General features: G+C 47.2%; 1 protein-coding gene across 1 annotated transcript in view; it reads right to left on the bottom strand.

The window, feature by feature from the left end:
• Positions 1-20,649, bottom strand: part of LOC142470254 (capping protein, Arp2/3 and myosin-I linker protein 3-like) — a 135,613-nt gene that overhangs the window by 59,606 nt on the left and 55,358 nt on the right. The window contains exons 6-8 of the mRNA XM_075577200.1: positions 8,854-8,951; positions 4,857-4,927; positions 2,828-2,901 (exon numbers count right to left, since the gene is read on the bottom strand). Of these exons, the coding sequence (XP_075433315.1) occupies positions 2,828-2,901; positions 4,857-4,927; positions 8,854-8,951 (243 nt within the window). The remainder of the gene's footprint in view (positions 1-2,827; positions 2,902-4,856; positions 4,928-8,853; positions 8,952-20,649) is intronic.

The following is a 20,649-nucleotide window of genomic DNA, read 5'->3' as shown; positions in this document are numbered from 1 at the left end:
GCTTGTTTCACATTTATCTTTATGTGGGATGAGATGTTTTGTTTGACTAATATTTTAAATATATTTGTAGATATTGTACCTGTAGACCTTTTCTTGTCTACCTAGTAACTATACTGGCGACATTTACGTATATATGTACATGCAAGTGTAATGGTATAGATGTCCATTCTCAGATAATAATAGTCCATGGCTACAAAATTGGATATCATAAATGGTTTTTATTTTAGGCCTTTTGGCTGCTGGTGCAAGAGATGGACAAGGTCTGGTCAAATGGAGACAACCACCTCAGTTCGTAGCCCACTTCACAAGTGGATTGGTTGTGGACTGGGTTGGGGCGTTGTAACGGATGCTCGCCACAAACCGGACAGGACTGCGAGGCCGAGGTGGGGATTAGAAAACACCGACTTAGAGACGCGAGGTCGCATCCAGTGTGCAGGTTCGTAGTAGTGGATTTGCTGGGTCATGGTAGGAAAATGTAGGATCGTAGGAGACAAGCCGAAGTCGAGGCTTGGAGAGATACGGATCGTAGGGGTCACTTTAGCCGGGTCAAGGATAGGAGAGAACATAATGTTATGGGTAAGACGGGGTCGAGGGTTGGAGACAGCAGCATAGTCCAATGTAAACAAGGCAAGATGAGGCAAGGTGAGGCAAGGCACGGTGCTTGTGACTAGCAAACGAAAAAAGGATTATGCTCAGCCAACGTCCTGGTGGAAGAGGCTGCGCCTAAATAGCAGGACTGTCCAATCAGGTGCACAGCAGGCAGGAGACAATCAGGTGACCGGAGCTTGACAGGGGCTGACCCTGCGTCTGATCCTCACAGGCGTGTAACGTGGTGCAATGATGGTGTTGCTTAAAGTCGACGCAGGGGATCTTAGGACAGCAATTCCTTCTACATATGCTACACGTTTTCAGGAGTGTCGCTGATTTCAGGTCCTGTGCAGCTGTTTTGGAGCCTCAATGAGACCTTCTCAGGAGCCTAATTGTTTATTTCAGTCTGATGTATTGTTTGATTGACTTTAGCTCTTTCATGGTGCTTCCTGTTTAAACGTATAGTTTATTTAAGTTATTAGTAGGTGATGGGCTGGGTATAATTAAAAATGGGAGGGAGGACAGGGAAGGGGTGGGTAGGGCGCAGGTTACACCAAGTCATTTTTCAGTCTATACACACCCTCCTCAACGGCACCTTTTTTAGCATGTACGCGCTACTGTACCTTTTTTTGTGTCCTGTAAAACCAGCTGTACCTATTAAAAGTTTTGGGGACTTCCATTGAAACTGTTTGGAAATACCTCCATCGCGAACAAGTAGAGAAACTACAGTGGTACCTATTCTTATGTTATTGGAGGGTCTGTATATAGGTAACCATGTCATTAAGGGTAATGAATCCCAAACCGCCACTGGATACAATTCATCCGGATTTTTAAGAATCCGATTCGTGGACTCCACAATCCGTGGCCGGATCGTTAAAAATCCACACACTGATTAATCCGCGGAGATGGAGAAGGACAAAATCCCCTCCTCCCCACACCTCGGCGTATTTAATGTGAGTGCGGATTTTTAACAATCAGACCACAGATTATTAATCTGGCATGTGGATTGTCAGGGTTGGAAAAAAAGACGAATCGCCCTTTATGAGACGGATCTGCGGGAATCCGCGGACCGAAGGAACCGGCGAATCCGAGGAGCATCCAGATCCGCGAAAACAAATGTCCCATTTCTACCGCTTATTGTGTCATTCCTGGGAAGGTTTTCGACATTTTATTGCTGTTAAGGTCCCTGCGGTTTGTTATAACAGTTTGACGCATATAGGAAGGATCCCGGGTGAGAACCGCAAGGGAAATCCTGATCTCGTTTATTCATTTTAGACGAACTATCCCAGACTGCTAGTGAGTAAGTAATGACTGAATGTGGTGGATTACCCAGAGTTCTCTTGGTCGGTGGAACTTCCTTTCGCCACTCTCTCATATCTGTTATTGTGAACGGCCGGCCCTCTGAGTCCTGGTCCGAGTCTCAGCTCTCTTGGTCACATAGCGTGTCACCGTTTGCAAAGGGAGACAGTTGTACCAAAATGGCTGCTCAATACACAGTACTGTGGCTGTGTGATCTTGCGGTGTTACAGGAATTCCGCTTCAAATGTACACCAAGTTAGACTTGCACGGATAAGCTGCTTCAGCGTCACAGAATGTGACATTTTCATAGACGCGATGTAATAGATGCAAATTTGTGTCACAGAATAAGGGGAAAATCCTCATTTTTATTCCGCTACTTATCGCCTTGCCAAATCGCGCCGTTTAACAAGGATAAAGTCACAGCTTCAAGAATAAGCCCCTAAGTGACCCAACAGAGCTTTGTGCATTTGGAATCGGTCTCTCTCTCTCGCTACAAACCTTAATATAGACCTCTCTCTCCCCTTATAAGAAAGACTCTGGTCAACCTACTGTATGGCAGGGCCGGCAGCCAAGGGCTTGAAAAGGTATTATTGGGATCTTTCATTCCAATGAACACGCCATATAGACCAAAGGTGGGCAACTCCCGTCCTCAAGGGCCAGCAACAGGTCATGTTTTAAGGATATCCCTGCTTCAGCACAGGGGGCTCAGTCTTTGCCACTGATTGAGCCCCCAGTGCTGAAGCAGGGATATCCTTAAAACATGACCTGTAGGTGGCCCTTGAGGACTGGAGATGGCCGCCCCTGACAGACAATGAAAATATTAACCCCCTAATAAAAATAGTCACGTTAATTGGACACCGCATTGGATAACTGTATCATAGGGATTTACTGGCAAATGAAAGGAAGAAATCTCAGTGCCAGCAATAAAATAATAACTCACCTGGTGTGTAAATGGCTGAAATCTAACAAGCGGAATTCTCTGCAGTCCTGGCTGTGATATATATTGTCCACATCCTTAAACAGATTACAAATGGAGTTGACTTGGGGAGTGTCAACAAGAGACGTAAAGCACACATTACACACGCATATTATACACATATTACATACATATCGTGGCCTAAGTATTAAGTGTCGGCATGTATCTTTTTTTGGCATAAAATTGGCCCGGGGAAATCGAATATTTAATTGCCCTTGTGTGCGCCTATGTATCATCCTGAAAATTTCGCAATCAGCGCCATTAGTGTAAAAAAATAATAAAAAAAATAATTATATATATTTAAAAAAATTGGCGCCCAGAAATGGATGGCGCTAGGCTTATAGATGTTATGTATGTATTAAAAAAATAATGTTTCTTTGTACCCCCAAAAGAAAGGAGAAAGTGCTTCAGAAATGTCAGCCAAGTTGCATTTGGTATAAACCCTATAAAGTCTGTTAAAGGACCAATCAAAGCGGGCGATTTCTTTTTTTTTTTTGATAATTAAAAAAAAAATGTAAACATTAGATTGAAGCAGGAGAACTCGGACCAGAACACACTTCTATTCAGCTCCGGGAACCCACTGCTCCCCGAGGCACTTACCTCCGAAGGGGGCGCCGGAATCACTCTTTTAAAAGCTGCCCACGTCACGTGGGCCAATAGGAAGGCGCACCAGGTGACATCACGGCTTCCTATTGGCCGGCAGGACGCAGGAGCTTTGAAAAGCGGCCAATACGTGAGCACCAGCTGCAGAGCCTGAGTGGCTACCGGTACCCGCTACGGAGGTAAGTGTCTCGGGGAGCAGGGGTACCCGGAGTTGAAATTAACAGGGTTCAGCTCCGGAGACCCCCTGCTTCAATCCTACATTTACAATAAAAATAGTAAAAAAACTAAATCGCCCGTTTGGATTGCATCTATCACAGTGTTAGAGCAACCACACATGTATGTGACACAGTGCGATGTTTCATCATATAGGGCCAATGAAAATGGAGTTGCCGGCTGCACGATACAATTACCGGTGCTGCTCTGTCCTGGGCTGGCCTGCGGGTAATCCAGTGTGCTGAGTAACACAAAGCAACGCAGGCCACTGCGGGTTTTCTAATCTGTTTAATAAGCCAAGAAACTGTGCGACGTTTCAACCTACATAGGTCTTCCCCAAGTGGCACGTAGTACTGGAGAAAGACCTATGTAGGTGGAAACGTCGTAGTTTCTTGGCTTATTAAACAGATGGGAAAATCCGCAGTGCCCTGCGTTGCTTTTTCTTATCAATATATAGGGAAACAGTGTGTCATTTTCTCAGTATGGTATTAGTAATATTACACCAATACTAGTTATAAGTTAAAAAGAAAATACACGTCATTCTGTTTGAAACAGCAAATTATACGTCATGTAGGAAGCCTGCGTACAGGCAACGCACATTTTATGAAGGTTTCTATTACTTTTGATGCACAAAACCATTATGGTGTATTTGTATTGACTAGTTTTGTAACATGGAGACTTTGAGACCTGAAACTTTACCCCTTAATGAGGCAACTAATTCCTTGTATGACCAAAATGATCTACAGTATCTTGAAGGTAAACTCAATGTGATTCTCTGTAAAGCAGATAATCCAAATTTATTTACAAATAAATCTAGTTTTTATTCTTGGTTGCACCACTCTACCAGGTAGCACAGAGCTGCTTTACATGTAGACTAAAAAGGGGGTCTCAACAGAAAAAACCTGTCCTGTTAACTTTCTTAGATAAGATTCTGTGAGCTCCCCTAATGTCACTAAGTGAGAAAGGATTAGCCGTATTAATTTAGGCGTTGGGCTAATTTTATAAGATTAAAATACGCCATTTTCAAATCCATGGGAAGGGGGGGGGGGGAGAGTGGAGAGGTGAAAACAGCCCGTCCCATTGTACAGTATTGTGAGGAAACCTTATACTGTAAATAACATGCAGGCCCAACTGCCCCATGCAATGACATGGGGGGTTATGTGTGACCTCGGCTTACCCACTGAATCTCCTCGCGCAGGACAAGTCCATTGTAATCGCATAAAGCAGCATACGTCTGGGAGAAGCCACCTGCAGACAGAGACAGCGTCACATGAAAGGGGTTATTACCAGACTTTTCTGATTGAACACAGCATTTACCCCAGATTTGCAGGTGGGCAGGTGAAACAAGAGCAGAGGACTTTAGCTACTACACCTGGGCACAGGGTCTCTTATTGAGCTGGAGATAGGGATGTATTGATCTGGTCGCTTGTTGTTTGAGAGAGGGGTGTATTGTCCAGGTCGCTTGTTGTTTGAGAGAGGGGTGTATTGTCTAGGTCGCTTGTTGAGTTGGAGATAAGGGTGTATTGTCCAGGTCGCTTGTTGTTTGAGAGAGGGGTGTATTGTCCAGGTCGCTTGTTGTTTGAGAGAGGGGTGTATTGTCTAGGACGCTTATTGTTTGAGAGAGGGGTGTATTGTCTAGGTCGCTTGTTGAGTTGGAGATAAGGGTGTATTGTCCAGGTCGCTTGTTGTTTGAGAGAGGGGTGTATTGTCCAGGTCGCTTGTTGTTTGAGAGAGGGGTGTATTGTCCAGGTCGCTTGTTGAGCTGGAGATAGTGGTTTACTGTACAAGTCTCTTGTTGAGTTGGAGATAGGGGTGTATTGTCCCGGTATCTTGTTGAGCTGCAGATAGGGGTGTGTATTTCCCAGGACTTTTGTTGAATTGGATATAAGGGTGTATGGATCTGGTCTCTTGTTGAGTTTGAGATAGGGGTGTATTGTCCAGGTCGCTTGTTGTTTGTGATAGGGGTGTATTGTCCAGGTCGCTTGTTGAGTCCCAGTATCTTGTTGAGCTGGAGATAGGGGTGTGTATTTCCCAGGTCTCTTGTTGAGTTGGAGATAGGGGTGTATTGTCCAGGTCGCTTGTTGTTTGAAATAGGGGTGTTTTGTCCAGGTCGCTTGTTGAGCTGGAGTTAGGGGTGTACTGTACAGGTCTCTTGTTGAGTTGGAGATAAGGGTGTATTGCTCTGGTCTCTTGTTGAGCAGGGAAGGGGTGTTAGTGATGGCCGGGAGCAACATTTGTTCAGTTGTGTCTGGGTCTCAACCACCACCACATGCCCAGGACAACACACCCGGATCTCCACCCCGTTAGTGGCCCTGCAGCCGGGAGACTTGAGAATATAGCCAAGAATAAGATACAATTCCAAAATTGAAGCATATTATGCAAGTGTAGACTAATTTTCATAATGATAATAATAATAATAATAATGCTATATTGTACAGGCAGAAACACCGGTGCAAAGAAATTGCAACAAATTTAGCAAAAAATGACTAACTGCTTTCACTGGGATTTATTTTATTTAACATATTTTGTTCCCAGTAGAACCAGAAGACTTAGACTAGTACAGTAATAGTAAATAGACCCTTAAAGGTCTCTTCCCTCAATCAAATGTTGGTCTTTGAGGGACAGAGGTATAAAGTGACTTGCCCAAGATCACAAGGAGAGCCGAGGCTGACATTCATTTTAAAGCAGCATTCCCTTAAACAAAACAATTAACAATTAACCCCATCCCCCAGGGGAGCCCCCATCCCCTAGGCACAACTGTTACTTTAAAGGCCAATATGTTGTTCTATCAGCCCCTTAACTGCTGTATGTATAGCCCCAGCTGCTGCCTACACAACTTAATAATAGCGTTAAAAATATTTAACAATTTCTATTAGTAGCGTTCCTGTTTTTGTTTATTTTGTGCCTTTCGTTTCTAAAGCACTTTGTCCCTTCAACGTCCAGCCGCTGGCGGTGAAAGGGTGGGCAGGTCTGGGGCCACACATAATAGCCACTTATTTCATAGTACTTTCGGGGATGAGAAATGGCCGCTTGCAATGTCAAGCAGGTGAGCCAATGAATGACTGGATTGTTGCCATGTGAAGTTGCATCCCCTCATTGGCTACCGAGGATCTCTGGTATGGTAAGATTGGTATGGTCACGGAGAGAGCCGTCATGTTGCACTGATACACCTCTTCATGTCAGATTACAGTAAGGGAGTCCTCCGTTCTCTTCCATTCTGATCCCGCCTGTTGCTCTGAGACTTTCTTTAGCAAGAGAACATCATTCCACCAGTCTGCTGGGCCTTGTGATCAGAGCAGTAGGCAGGATATGGTGTGGTCAGGCAAAACCCGATATATCATTAAAACTCTAATGCATGCCCTTATCCTCTCCCGTCTGGATTATTGTAATATACTGCTAACAGGCCTCCCGGCCTCCCAACTTTCCCCTTTGCAATCTATCCAAAATTCTGCTGCTAGAATAATTTCACTTTCTCCCAAAACAGCCTCTGCTCATCTCCTCCTTAAATCCCTCTCCTGGCTTCCCATCATACTTCGGATCACCCACAAAGTTCTCCTCCTCACCTACAAGGCTCTGCACTCATCTGCTCCTCCCTGCATATCTGCTTTGATCTCTCGTTATGCCCCTGCTCGTCTCCTGCGCTTTGCACCTGTCTCTTTTCCACCTCTACTGCTCTCTGTCACATTAAACCGTCTCTCCTCCCTGCCCCTTACCTGCAGAACTCCCTCACACGCAGTATACACCAAGCACCTTCTCTCCCCTCCCTGCCCCTTACCTGCGGAACTCCCTCACACGCAGTATACACCAAGCACCTTCTCTCCCCTCCCTGCCCCTTACCTGTGGAACTCCCTCACACGCAGTATACACCAAGCACCTTCTCTCCCCTCCCTGCCCCTTACCTGTGGAACTCCCTCACACGCAGTATACACCAAGCACCTTCTCTCCCCTCCCTGCCCCTTACCTGCGGAACTCCCTCACACGCAGTATACACCAAGCACCTTCTCTCCCCTCCCTGCCCCTTACCTGTGGCACTCCCTCACACGCAGTATACACCAAGCACCTTCTCTCCCCTCCCTGCCCCTTACCTGCGGAACTCCCTCACACGCAGTATACACCAAGCACCTTCTCTCCCCTCCCTGCCCCTTACCTGCGGAACTCCCTCACACGCAGTATACACCAAGCACCTTCTCTCCCCTCCCTGCCCCTTACCTGCGGAACTCCCTCACACGCAGTATACACCAAGCACCTTCTCTCCCCTCCCTGCCCCTTACCTGTGGAACTCCCTCACACGCAGTATACACCAAGCACCTTCTCTCCTCCCTGCCCCTTACCTGCGGAACTCCCTCACACGCAGTATACACCAAGCACCTTCTCTCCCCTCCCTGCCCCTTACCTGCGGAACTCCCTCACACGCAGTATACACCAAGCACCTTCTCTCCCCTCCCTGCCCCTTACCTGTGGCACTCCCTCACACGCAGTATACACCAAGCACCTTCTCTCCCCTCCCTGCCCCTTACCTGCGGAACTCCCTCACACGCAGTATACACCAAGCACCTTCTCTCCCCTCCCTGCCCCTTACCTGCGGAACTCCCTCACACGCAGTATACACCAAGCACCTTCTCTCCCCTCCCTGCCCCTTACCTGCGGAACTCCCTCACACGCAGTATACACCAAGCACCTTCTCTCCCCTCCCTGCCCCTTACCTGTGGAACTCCCTCACACGCAGTATACACCAAGCACCTTCTCTCCCCACCTAAACCTTTAACCTCCTGGACTTAAATATCTCCTGAACGAAGTATTAGATAAAAATTTTAAAAAAAAACAGCTTTGGATACAGGAAGAACAGATCTCTTCTAACAGGATTGTAACCGGGACTGAACCGTATTATTCTCAGGTCAATGGATTCCCCTACCGTTCCCAAGATACATATCAGTGAAGTTACCGGCATTGCTTCTTAGTTTCCCCAGGGGCTTTAAATGGCCGTCCTACACGAAGCCGCAATGGTTGCGGCTTCCTATTGGCTCGCGGGACATGCCAGATTGGTCGTGGGACAGCCATTTTGTTTCCCCTGGAGGAGCAGAGACTCAGTTCAGTTCTGGAGGACCCCCTACTTTCCAACCCTGTTAAACAAATAAAGTCGCTGGAATTGCTGCTTAAATTAAGGAAACAATTACCGCATGGCCCTTGGTTTATCTCTTTAAAATCTTCCAGCGAGCCCACGATCGTCCGGAACTTGTCGTGAAGATCTGGAGACGTTCTCCGGATCAGTTTTCTGGAGAATTAAAAAAAGTCTCATTTAGGTATTTCATAAACTGCAATCAGTGAAATGAACCTGCTGTAGTGCCGACGGTAATTCTAACACAAATCAGTGGCAATCGCCAAAAAGACCCAGGTACATGCTGGGTACATGCTGGGTACATGCTGGGTCGTGTTTAAGGCATTTCTGCATTGACTAATGGCCCATCAGATTAACAGCGGGGGTCCCTGGCAGTCCCATTCAAACTGAATGGGACTGCCAGGGACCCCTGCTGTGTTAATCCGATGGGTCATCATTAGTCAATGCAGAAATGCCTTAAACTTGCCATAAACTAGCCAGGTTACACCCAGCATGTACCCCCAGCATGTAATCGGGCTAGATTAAGGCAAGCCTTAGAATACTCATTGTCTCTTCTGTACACAGACATACAACAACACACCGGGAAAAGGGGAGATTCTGCACGGACACACAATAAAACACCGGGAAAAGGGAAGATTCTATACGGACACACAATAACACACCAGGAAAAGGGGAGATTCTGCAAGGACACACAATAACACACCAGGAAAAGGGGAGATTCTGCCCGGACACACAATAACACACCGGGAAGAAGGGAGATTCTGCACGGACACACAATAACACACAGGAAAGGGGAGATTCTGCACGGACACACAATAACACACCAGGAAAAGGGGAGATTCTGCACGGACACACAATAACACACCAGGAAAAGGGGAGATTCTGCACAGACACACAATAACACACCAGGAAAAGGGGAGATTCTGCACTGACACACAATAACACACCAGGAAGAAGGGAGATTCTGCACGGACACACAATAATACACCAGGAAGAAGGGAGTTTCTGCAAGGACACACAACACACCAGGAAGAAGGGAGATTCTGCACGGACACACAATAACACACCAGGAAGAAGGGAGATTCTGCACGGACACACAATAACACCAGGAAAAGGGGAGATTCTGCACGGACACACAATAACACACCGGGAAGAAGGGAGATTCTGCACGGACACACAATAACACACAAGGAATGGGGAGATTCTGCACGGACACACAATAACACACCAGGAAAAGGGGAGATTCTGCACGGACACACAATAACACACCAGGAAAAGGGGAGATTCTGCACAGACACACAATAACACACCAGGAAAAGGGGAGATTCTGCACTGACACACAATAACACACCAGGAAGAAGGGAGATTCTGAACGGACACACAATAACACACCGGGAAGAAGGGAGATTCTGCACGGACACACAATAACACACCAGGAAGAAGGGCGATTCTGCACGGACACACAATAACACACCAGGAAGAAGGGAGTATCTGCACGGAAACACAATAACACACCGGGAAGAAGGGAGATTCTGCATGGAAACACAATAACACACAATGAAGAAGGGAGATTCTGCACGGACACACAATAACACACCAGGAAGAAGAGAGATTCTGTATGGAAACACAACAACACACCAGGAAAAGGGGAGATTCTGCATGGACACACAACAAAACACCAGGAAATGGGGAGATTCTGCACGGACACACAATAACACACCGGGAAGAAGGGAGATTCTGCACGGACACACAATAACACACAAGGAAGAAGGGAGATTCTGCATGGAAACACAATAACACACCATGAAGGGAGATTCTGCATGGAAACACAATAACACACAAGGAAGAAGGGAGATTCTGCACGGACACACAATAACACACCAGGAAAAGAGGAGATTCTGCACGGACACACAATAACACACCAGGAAGAAGGGAGTTTCTGCACGGACACACAATAACACACCAGGAAGAAGGGAGATTCTGCACGGACACACAATAACACACCAGGAAGAAGGGAGTTTCTGCACGGACACACAATAACACACCAGGAAGAAGGGAGATTCTGCACGGACACACAATAACACACCAGGAAAAGGGGAGATTCTGCACGGACACACAATAACACACCAGGAAAAGGGGAGATTCTGCACGGACACACAATAACACACCAGGAAGAATGGAGTTTCTGCATGGAAACACAATAACACACCAGTAAGAAGGGAGATTCTGCACGGACACACAATAACACACCAGGAAGAAGGGAGATTCTGCACGGACACACAATAACACACCAGGAAAAGGGGAGATTCTGCACGGACACACAATAACACACCAGGAAAAGGGGAGATTCTGCACGGACACACAATAACACACCAGGAAGAAGGGAGTTTCTGCACGGACACACAATAACACACCAGGAAGAAGGGAGATTCTGCACGGACACACAATAACACACCAGGAAAAGGGGAGATTCTGCCCGGACACACAATAACACACCAGGAAAAGGAGAGATTCTGCACAGACACACAATAACACACCAGGAAGAAGGGAGATTCTGCACGGACACACAATAACACACCAGGAAAAGCGGAGATTCTGCCCGGACACACAATAACACACCGGCAAGAAGGGAGATTCTGCACGGACACACAATAACACACCGGCAAGAAGGGAGATTCTGCACGGACACACAATAACACACAAGGAAGAAGGGAGATTCTGCACGGACACACAATAACACACAAGGAAAAGGGGAGATTCTGCACGGACACACAATAACACACCGGCAAGAATGGAGATTCTGCACGGACACACAATAACACACAAGGAAGAAGGGAGATTCTGCACGGACACACAATAACACACAAGGAAAAGGGGAGATTCTGCACGGACACACAATAACACACCAGGAAAAGGGGCGATTCTGCACGGACACACAATAACACACCAGGAAAAGGGGAGATTCTGCACGGACACACAATAACACACCAGGAAGAAGGGAGATTCTGCACGGACACACAATAACACACCGGGAAGAAGGGAGATTCTGCACGGACACACAATAACACACCAGGAAGAAGGGCGATTCTGCACGGACACACAATAACACACCAGGAAGAAGGGAGTATCTGCACGGAAACACAATAACACCGGGAAGAAGGGAGATTCTGCATGGAAACACAATAACACACAATGAAGAAGGGAGATTCTGCACGGACACACAATAACACACCAGGAAGAAGGGAGATTCTGTACGGAAACACAACAACACACCAAGAAAAGGGGAGATTCTGCATTGAAACACAACAAAACACCAGGAAAAGGGGAGATTCTGCATGGACATACAATAACACACCGGGAAGAAGGGAGATTCTGCACGGACACACAATAACACACCAGGAAGAAGGGAGTTTCTGCAAGGACACACAACAACACACGAGGAAGTAGGGAGGTTCTGCATGGAAACACAATAACACACCATGAAGGGAGTTTCTGCACGGACACACAATAACACACCAGGAAGAAGGGAGTTTCTGCACGGACACACAATAACACACCAGGAAGAAGGGAGATTCTGCACGGACACACAATAACACACCAGGAAGAAGGGAGTTTCTGCACGGACACACAATAACACACCAGGAAGAAGGGAGATTCTGCACGGACACACAATAACACACCAGGAAAAGGGGAGATTCTGCACGGACACACAATAACACACCAGGAAGAAGGGAGTTTCTGCACGGACACACAATAACACACCAGGAAGAAGGGAGATTCTGCACGGACACACAATAACACACCAGGAAAAGGGGAGATTCTGCACGGACACACAATAACACACCGGGAAGAAGGGAGATTCTGCACGGACACACAATAACACACCAGGAAAAGGGGAGATTCTGCACGAACACAAAATAATACACCAGGAAAAGGGGAGATTCTGCACGGACACACAATAACACACCAGGAAGAAGGGAGTTTCTGCACGGACACACAATAACACACCAGGAAGAAGGGAGATTCTGCACGGACACACAATAACACACCAGGAAGAAGGGAGTTTCTGCACGGACACACAATAACACACCAGGAAGAAGGGAGATTCTGCACGGACACACAATAACACACCAGGAAAAGGGGAGATTCTGCACGGACACACAATAACACACCAGGAAAAGGGGAGATTCTGCACGGACACACAATAACACACCAGGAAGAAGGGAGTTTCTGCACGGACACAAAATAACACACCAGGAAGAAGGGAGATTCTGCACGGACACACAATAACACACCAGGAAAAGGGGAGATTCTGCACGGACACACAATAACACACCAGGAAAAGGGGAGATTCTGCACGGACACACAATAACACACCAGGAAGAAGGGAGTTTCTGCACGGACACACAATAACACACCAGGAAGAAGGGAGTTTCTGCACGGACACACAATAACACACCAGGAAAAGGGGAGATTCTGCACGGACACACAATAACACACCAGGAAGAAGGGAGATTCTGCACGGACACACAATAACACACCAGGAAAAGGGGAGATTCTGCCCGGACACACAATAACACACCGGGAAGAAGGGAGATTCTGCACGGACACACAATAACACACCAGGAAGAAGGGCGATTCTGCACGGACACACAATAACACACCAGGAAGAAGGGAGTATCTGCACGGAAACACAATAACACACCGGGAAGAAGGGAGATTCTGCATGGACACACAATAACACACCAGGAAGAAGGGAGATTCTGCACGGACACACAATAACACACCAGGAAAAGGGGAGATTCTGCCCGGACACACAATAACACACCGGGAAGAAGGGAGATTCTGCACGGACACACAATAACACACCAGGAAGAAGGGCGATTCTGCACGGACACACAATAACACACCAGGAAGAAGGGAGTATCTGCACGGAAACACAATAACACACCGGGAAGAAGGGAGTATCTGCACGGAAACACAACAACACACCAGGAAAAGGGGAGATTCTGCATGGACACACAACAAAACACCAGGAAAAGGGGAGATTCTGCATGGACATACAATAACACACCGGGAAGAAGGGAGATTCTGCACGGACACACAATAACACACCAGGAAGAAGGGAGTTTCTGCAAGGACACACAATAACACACCAGGAAGAAGGGAGATTCTGCATGGAAACACAATAACACACAATGAAGAAGGGAGATTCTGCACGGACACACAATAACACACCAGGAAGAAGGGAGATTCTGTACGGAAACACAACAACACACCAGGAAAAGGGGAGATTCTGCATGGACACACAACAAAACACCAGGAAAAGGGGAGATTCTGCACGGACACACAATAACACACCGGGAAGAAGGGAGATTCTGCACGGACACACAATAACACACAAGGAAAAGGGGAGATTCTGCACGGGCACACAATAACACACCAGGAAGAAGGGAGTTTCTGCAAGGACACACAACAACACACGAGGAAGTAGGGAGGTTCTGCATGGAAACACAATAACACACCATGAAGGGAGATTCTGCATGGAAACACAATAACACACAAGGAAGAAGGGAGTTTCTGCACGGACACACAATAACACACCAGGAAAAGGGGAGATTCTGCACGAACACAAAATAATACACCAGGAAAAGGGGAGATTCTGCACGGACACACAATAACACACCAGGAAGAAGGGAGTTTCTGCACGGACACACAATAACACACCAGGAAGAAGGGAGATTCTGCACGGACACACAATAACACACCAGGAAGAAGGGAGTTTCTGCACGGACACACAATAACACACCAGGAAGAAGGGAGATTCTGCACGGACACACAATAACACACCAGGAAAAGGGGAGATTCTGCACGGACACACAATAACACACCAGGAAAAGGGGAGATTCTGCACGGACACACAATAACACACCAGGAAGAAGGGAGTTTCTGCACGGACACACAATAACACACCAGGAAGAAGGGAGATTCTGCACGGACACACAATAACACACCAGGAAAAGGGGAGATTCTGCACGGACACACAATAACACACCAGGAAAAGGGGAGATTCTGCACGGACACACAATAACACACCAGGAAGAAGGTAGTTTCTGCACGGACACACAATAACACACCAGGAAGAAGGTAGATTCTGCACGGACACACAATAACACACCAGGAAAAGGGGAGATTCTGCACGGACACACAATAACACACCAGGAAAAGGGGCGATTCTGCACGGACACACAATAACACACCAGGAAAAGGGGAGATTCTGCACGGACACACAATAACACACCAGGAAGAAGGGAGATTCTGCACGGACACACAATAACACACCGGGAAGAAGGGAGATTCTGCACGGACACACAATAACACACCAGGAAGAAGGGCGATTCTGCACGGACACACAATAACACACCAGGAAGAAGGGAGTATCTGCACGGAAACACAATAACACCGGGAAGAAGGGAGATTCTGCATGGAAACACAATAACACACAATGAAGAAGGGAGATTCTGCACGGACACACAATAACACACCAGGAAGAAGGGAGATTCTGTACGGAAACACAACAACACACCAAGAAAAGGGGAGATTCTGCATGGAAACACAACAAAACACCAGGAAAAGGGGAGATTCTGCATGGACATACAATAACACACCGGGAAGAAGGGAGATTCTGCACGGACACACAATAACACACCAGGAAGAAGGGAGTTTCTGCAAGGACACACAACAACACACGAGGAAGTAGGGAGGTTCTGCATGGAAACACAATAACACACCATGAAGGGAGTTTCTGCACGGACACACAATAACACACCAGGAAGAAGGGAGTTTCTGCACGGACACACAATAACACACCAGGAAGAAGGGAGATTCTGCACGGACACACAATAACACACCAGGAAGAAGGGAGTTTCTGCACGGACACACAATAACACACCAGGAAGAAGGGAGATTCTGCACGGACACACAATAACACACCAGGAAAAGGGGAGATTCTGCACGGACACACAATAACACACCAGGAAGAAGGGAGTTTCTGCACGGACACACAATAACACACCAGGAAGAAGGGAGATTCTGCACGGACACACAATAACACACCAGGAAAAGGGGAGATTCTGCACGGACACACAATAACACACCGGGAAGAAGGGAGATTCTGCACGGACACACAATAACACACCAGGAAAAGGGGAGATTCTGCACGAACACAAAATAATACACCAGGAAAAGGGGAGATTCTGCACGGACACACAATAACACACCAGGAAGAAGGGAGTTTCTGCACGGACACACAATAACACACCAGGAAGAAGGGAGATTCTGCACGGACACACAATAACACACCAGGAAGAAGGGAGTTTCTGCACGGACACACAATAACACACCAGGAAGAAGGGAGATTCTGCACGGACACACAATAACACACCAGGAAAAGGGGAGATTCTGCACGGACACACAATAACACACCAGGAAAAGGGGAGATTCTGCACGGACACACAATAACACACCAGGAAGAAGGGAGTTTCTGCACGGACACAAAATAACACACCAGGAAGAAGGGAGATTCTGCACGGACACACAATAACACACCAGGAAAAGGGGAGATTCTGCACGGACACACAATAACACACCAGGAAAAGGGGAGATTCTGCACGGACACACAATAACACACCAGGAAGAAGGGAGTTTCTGCACGGACACACAATAACACACCAGGAAGAAGGGAGTTTCTGCACGGACACACAATAACACACCAGGAAAAGGGGAGATTCTGCACGGACACACAATAACACACCAGGAAGAAGGGAGATTCTGCACGGACACACAATAACACACCAGGAAAAGGGGAGATTCTGCCCGGACACACAATAACACACCGGGAAGAAGGGAGATTCTGCACGGACACACAATAACACACCAGGAAGAAGGGCGATTCTGCACGGACACACAATAACACACCAGGAAGAAGGGAGTATCTGCACGGAAACACAATAACACACCGGGAAGAAGGGAGATTCTGCATGGACACACAATAACACACCAGGAAGAAGGGAGATTCTGCACGGACACACAATAACACACCAGGAAAAGGGGAGATTCTGCCCGGACACACAATAACACACCGGGAAGAAGGGAGATTCTGCACGGACACACAATAACACACCAGGAAGAAGGGCGATTCTGCACGGACACACAATAACACACCAGGAAGAAGGGAGTATCTGCACGGAAACACAATAACACACCGGGAAGAAGGGAGTATCTGCACGGAAACACAACAACACACCAGGAAAAGGGGAGATTCTGCATGGACACACAACAAAACACCAGGAAAAGGGGAGATTCTGCATGGACATACAATAACACACCGGGAAGAAGGGAGATTCTGCACGGACACACAATAACACACCAGGAAGAAGGGAGTTTCTGCAAGGACACACAATAACACACCAGGAAGAAGGGAGATTCTGCATGGAAACACAATAACACACAATGAAGAAGGGAGATTCTGCACGGACACACAATAACACACCAGGAAGAAGGGAGATTCTGTACGGAAACACAACAACACACCAGGAAAAGGGGAGATTCTGCATGGACACACAACAAAACACCAGGAAAAGGGGAGATTCTGCACGGACACACAATAACACACCGGGAAGAAGGGAGATTCTGCACGGACACACAATAACACACAAGGAAAAGGGGAGATTCTGCACGGGCACACAATAACACACCAGGAAGAAGGGAGTTTCTGCAAGGACACACAACAACACACGAGGAAGTAGGGAGGTTCTGCATGGAAACACAATAACACACCATGAAGGGAGATTCTGCATGGAAACACAATAACACACAAGGAAGAAGGGAGTTTCTGCACGGACACACAATAACACACCAGGAAAAGGGGAGATTCTGCACGAACACAAAATAATACACCAGGAAAAGGGGAGATTCTGCACGGACACACAATAACACACCAGGAAGAAGGGAGTTTCTGCACGGACACACAATAACACACCAGGAAGAAGGGAGATTCTGCACGGACACACAATAACACACCAGGAAGAAGGGAGTTTCTGCACGGACACACAATAACACACCAGGAAGAAGGGAGATTCTGCACGGACACACAATAACACACCAGGAAAAGGGGAGATTCTGCACGGACACACAATAACACACCAGGAAAAGGGGAGATTCTGCACGGACACACAATAACACACCAGGAAGAAGGGAGTTTCTGCACGGACACACAATAACACACCAGGAAGAAGGGAGATTCTGCACGGACACACAATAACACACCAGGAAAAGGGGAGATTCTGCACGGACACACAATAACACACCAGGAAAAGGGGAGATTCTGCACGGACACACAATAACACACCAGGAAGAAGGTAGTTTCTGCACGGACACACAATAACACACCAGGAAGAAGGTAGATTCTGCACGGACACACAATAACACACCAGGAAAAGGGGAGATTCTGCACGGACACACAATAACACACCAGGAAGAAGGGAGATTCTGCACGGACACACAATAACACACCAGGAAAAGGGGAGATTCTGCCCGGACACACAATAACACACCAAGAAAAGGGGAGATTCTGCACAGAAACACAATAACATACCGGGAAGAAGGGAGATTCTGCACGGACACACAATAACACACCAGGAAAAGGGGAGATTCTGCCCGGACACACAATAACACACCGGCAAGAAGGGAGATTCTGCACGGACACACAATAACACACCGGCAAGAAGGGAGATTCTGCACGGACACACAATAACACACAAGGAAGAAGGGAGATTCTGCACGGAAACACAATAACACACAAGGAAAAGGGGAGATTCTGCACGGACACACAATAACACACCGGCAAGATGGGAGATTCTGCACGGACACACAATAACACACAAGGAAAAGGGGAGATTCTGCACGGACACACAATAACACACCAGGAAAAGGGGAGATTCTGCACGGACACACAATAACACACCAGGAAAAGGGGAGATTCTGCACGGACACACAATAACACACAAGGAAAAGGGGAGATTCTGCATGAACACACAATAACACACCGGTAAGAAGGGAGATTCTGCACGGACACACAATAACACACCAGGAAGAAGGGCGATTCTGCACGGACACACAACTACACACCGGGAAGAAGGGAGTTTCTGTAAGGTCACACAATAACACACCGGAAAGAAGGGAGATTCTGCATGGAAACACAATAACACACCAGGAAGAAGGGAGATACTGCATGGAAACACAATAACACACCATGAAGAAGGGAGATTCTTCACAGACACACAATAACACACCAGGAAGAAGGGAGATTCTGTACAGACACACAACAACACACCAGGAAAAGGGAGATTCTGCACGGACACACAACAACACACCAGGAAAAGGGGAGATTCTGCACGGACACACAATAACACACCGGGAAGAAGGGAGATTCTGCACGGACACACAATAACACACCAGGAAGAAGGGAGATTCTGCACAGAAACACAATAACACACCAGGAAAAGGGGAGATTCTGCACAGACACACAATAAGACACCAGGAAGAAGGGAGATTCTGCACGGAAACACAATAACACACCAGGAAAGGGGAGATTCTGCACAGACACACAATAACACACCAGGAAGAAGGGAGGTTCTGCACGGAAACACAATACCACACCATGAAGAAGGGAGATTCTGCATGGAAACACAATAACACACCATGAAGGGAGATTCTGCCCGGACACACAATAACACACCGGCAAGAAGGGAGATTCTGCACGGACACACAATAACACACCGGCAAGAAGGGAGATTCTGCACGGACACACAATAACACACAAGGAAGAAGGGAGATTCTGCACGGACACACAATAACACACAAGGAAAAGGGGAGATTCTGCACGGACACACAATAACACACCGGCAAGAAGGGAGATTCTGCACGGACACACAATAACACACAAGGAAGAAGGGAGATTCTGCACGGACACACAATAACACACCAGGAAAAGGGGAGATTCTGCACGGACACACAATAACACACCAGGAAAAGGGGAGATTCTGCACGGACACACAATAACACACAAGGAAAAGGGGAGATTCTGCATGAACACACAATAACACACCGGTAAGAAGGGAGATTCTGTACGGACACACAATAACACACCAGGAAGAAGGGCGATTCTGCACGGACACACAACAACACACCGGGAAGAAGGGAGTTTCTGTAAGGTCAAACAATAACACACCGGAAACAAGGGAGATTCTGCATGGAAACACAATAACACACCAGGAAGAAGGGAGATTCTGCATGGAAACACAATAACACACCATGAAGAAGGGAGATTCTTCACAGACACACAATAACACACCAGGAAGAAGGGAGATTCTGTACAGACACACAACAACACACCAGGAAAAGGGAGATTCTGCACGGACACACAACAACACACCAGGAAAAGGGGAGATTCTGCACGGACACACAATAACACACCGGGAAGAAGGGAGATTCTGCACGGACACACAATAACACACCAGGAAGAAGGGAGATTCTGCACGGAAACACAATAACACACCAGGAAAAGGGGAGATTCTGCACAGACACACAATAACACACCAGGAAGAAGGGAGATTCTGCACGGAAACACAATAACACACCAGGAAAAGGGGAGATTCTGCACAGACACACAATAACACACCAGGAAGAAGGGAGGTTCTGCATGGAAATACAATAACACACCAGGAAAAGGGGAGATTCTGCACGGACACACAACAACACACCAGGAAAAGGGAGATTCTGCACGGAAACACAA

The sequence above is a fragment of the Ascaphus truei genome, chromosome 19 (genome assembly GCF_040206685.1).
Source record: "Ascaphus truei isolate aAscTru1 chromosome 19, aAscTru1.hap1, whole genome shotgun sequence".
NCBI lineage: Eukaryota > Metazoa > Chordata > Amphibia > Anura > Ascaphidae > Ascaphus > Ascaphus truei.
Note: the sequence above shows the minus strand (reverse complement) of the source record. Positions and strands in the feature narration are given on the sequence as shown.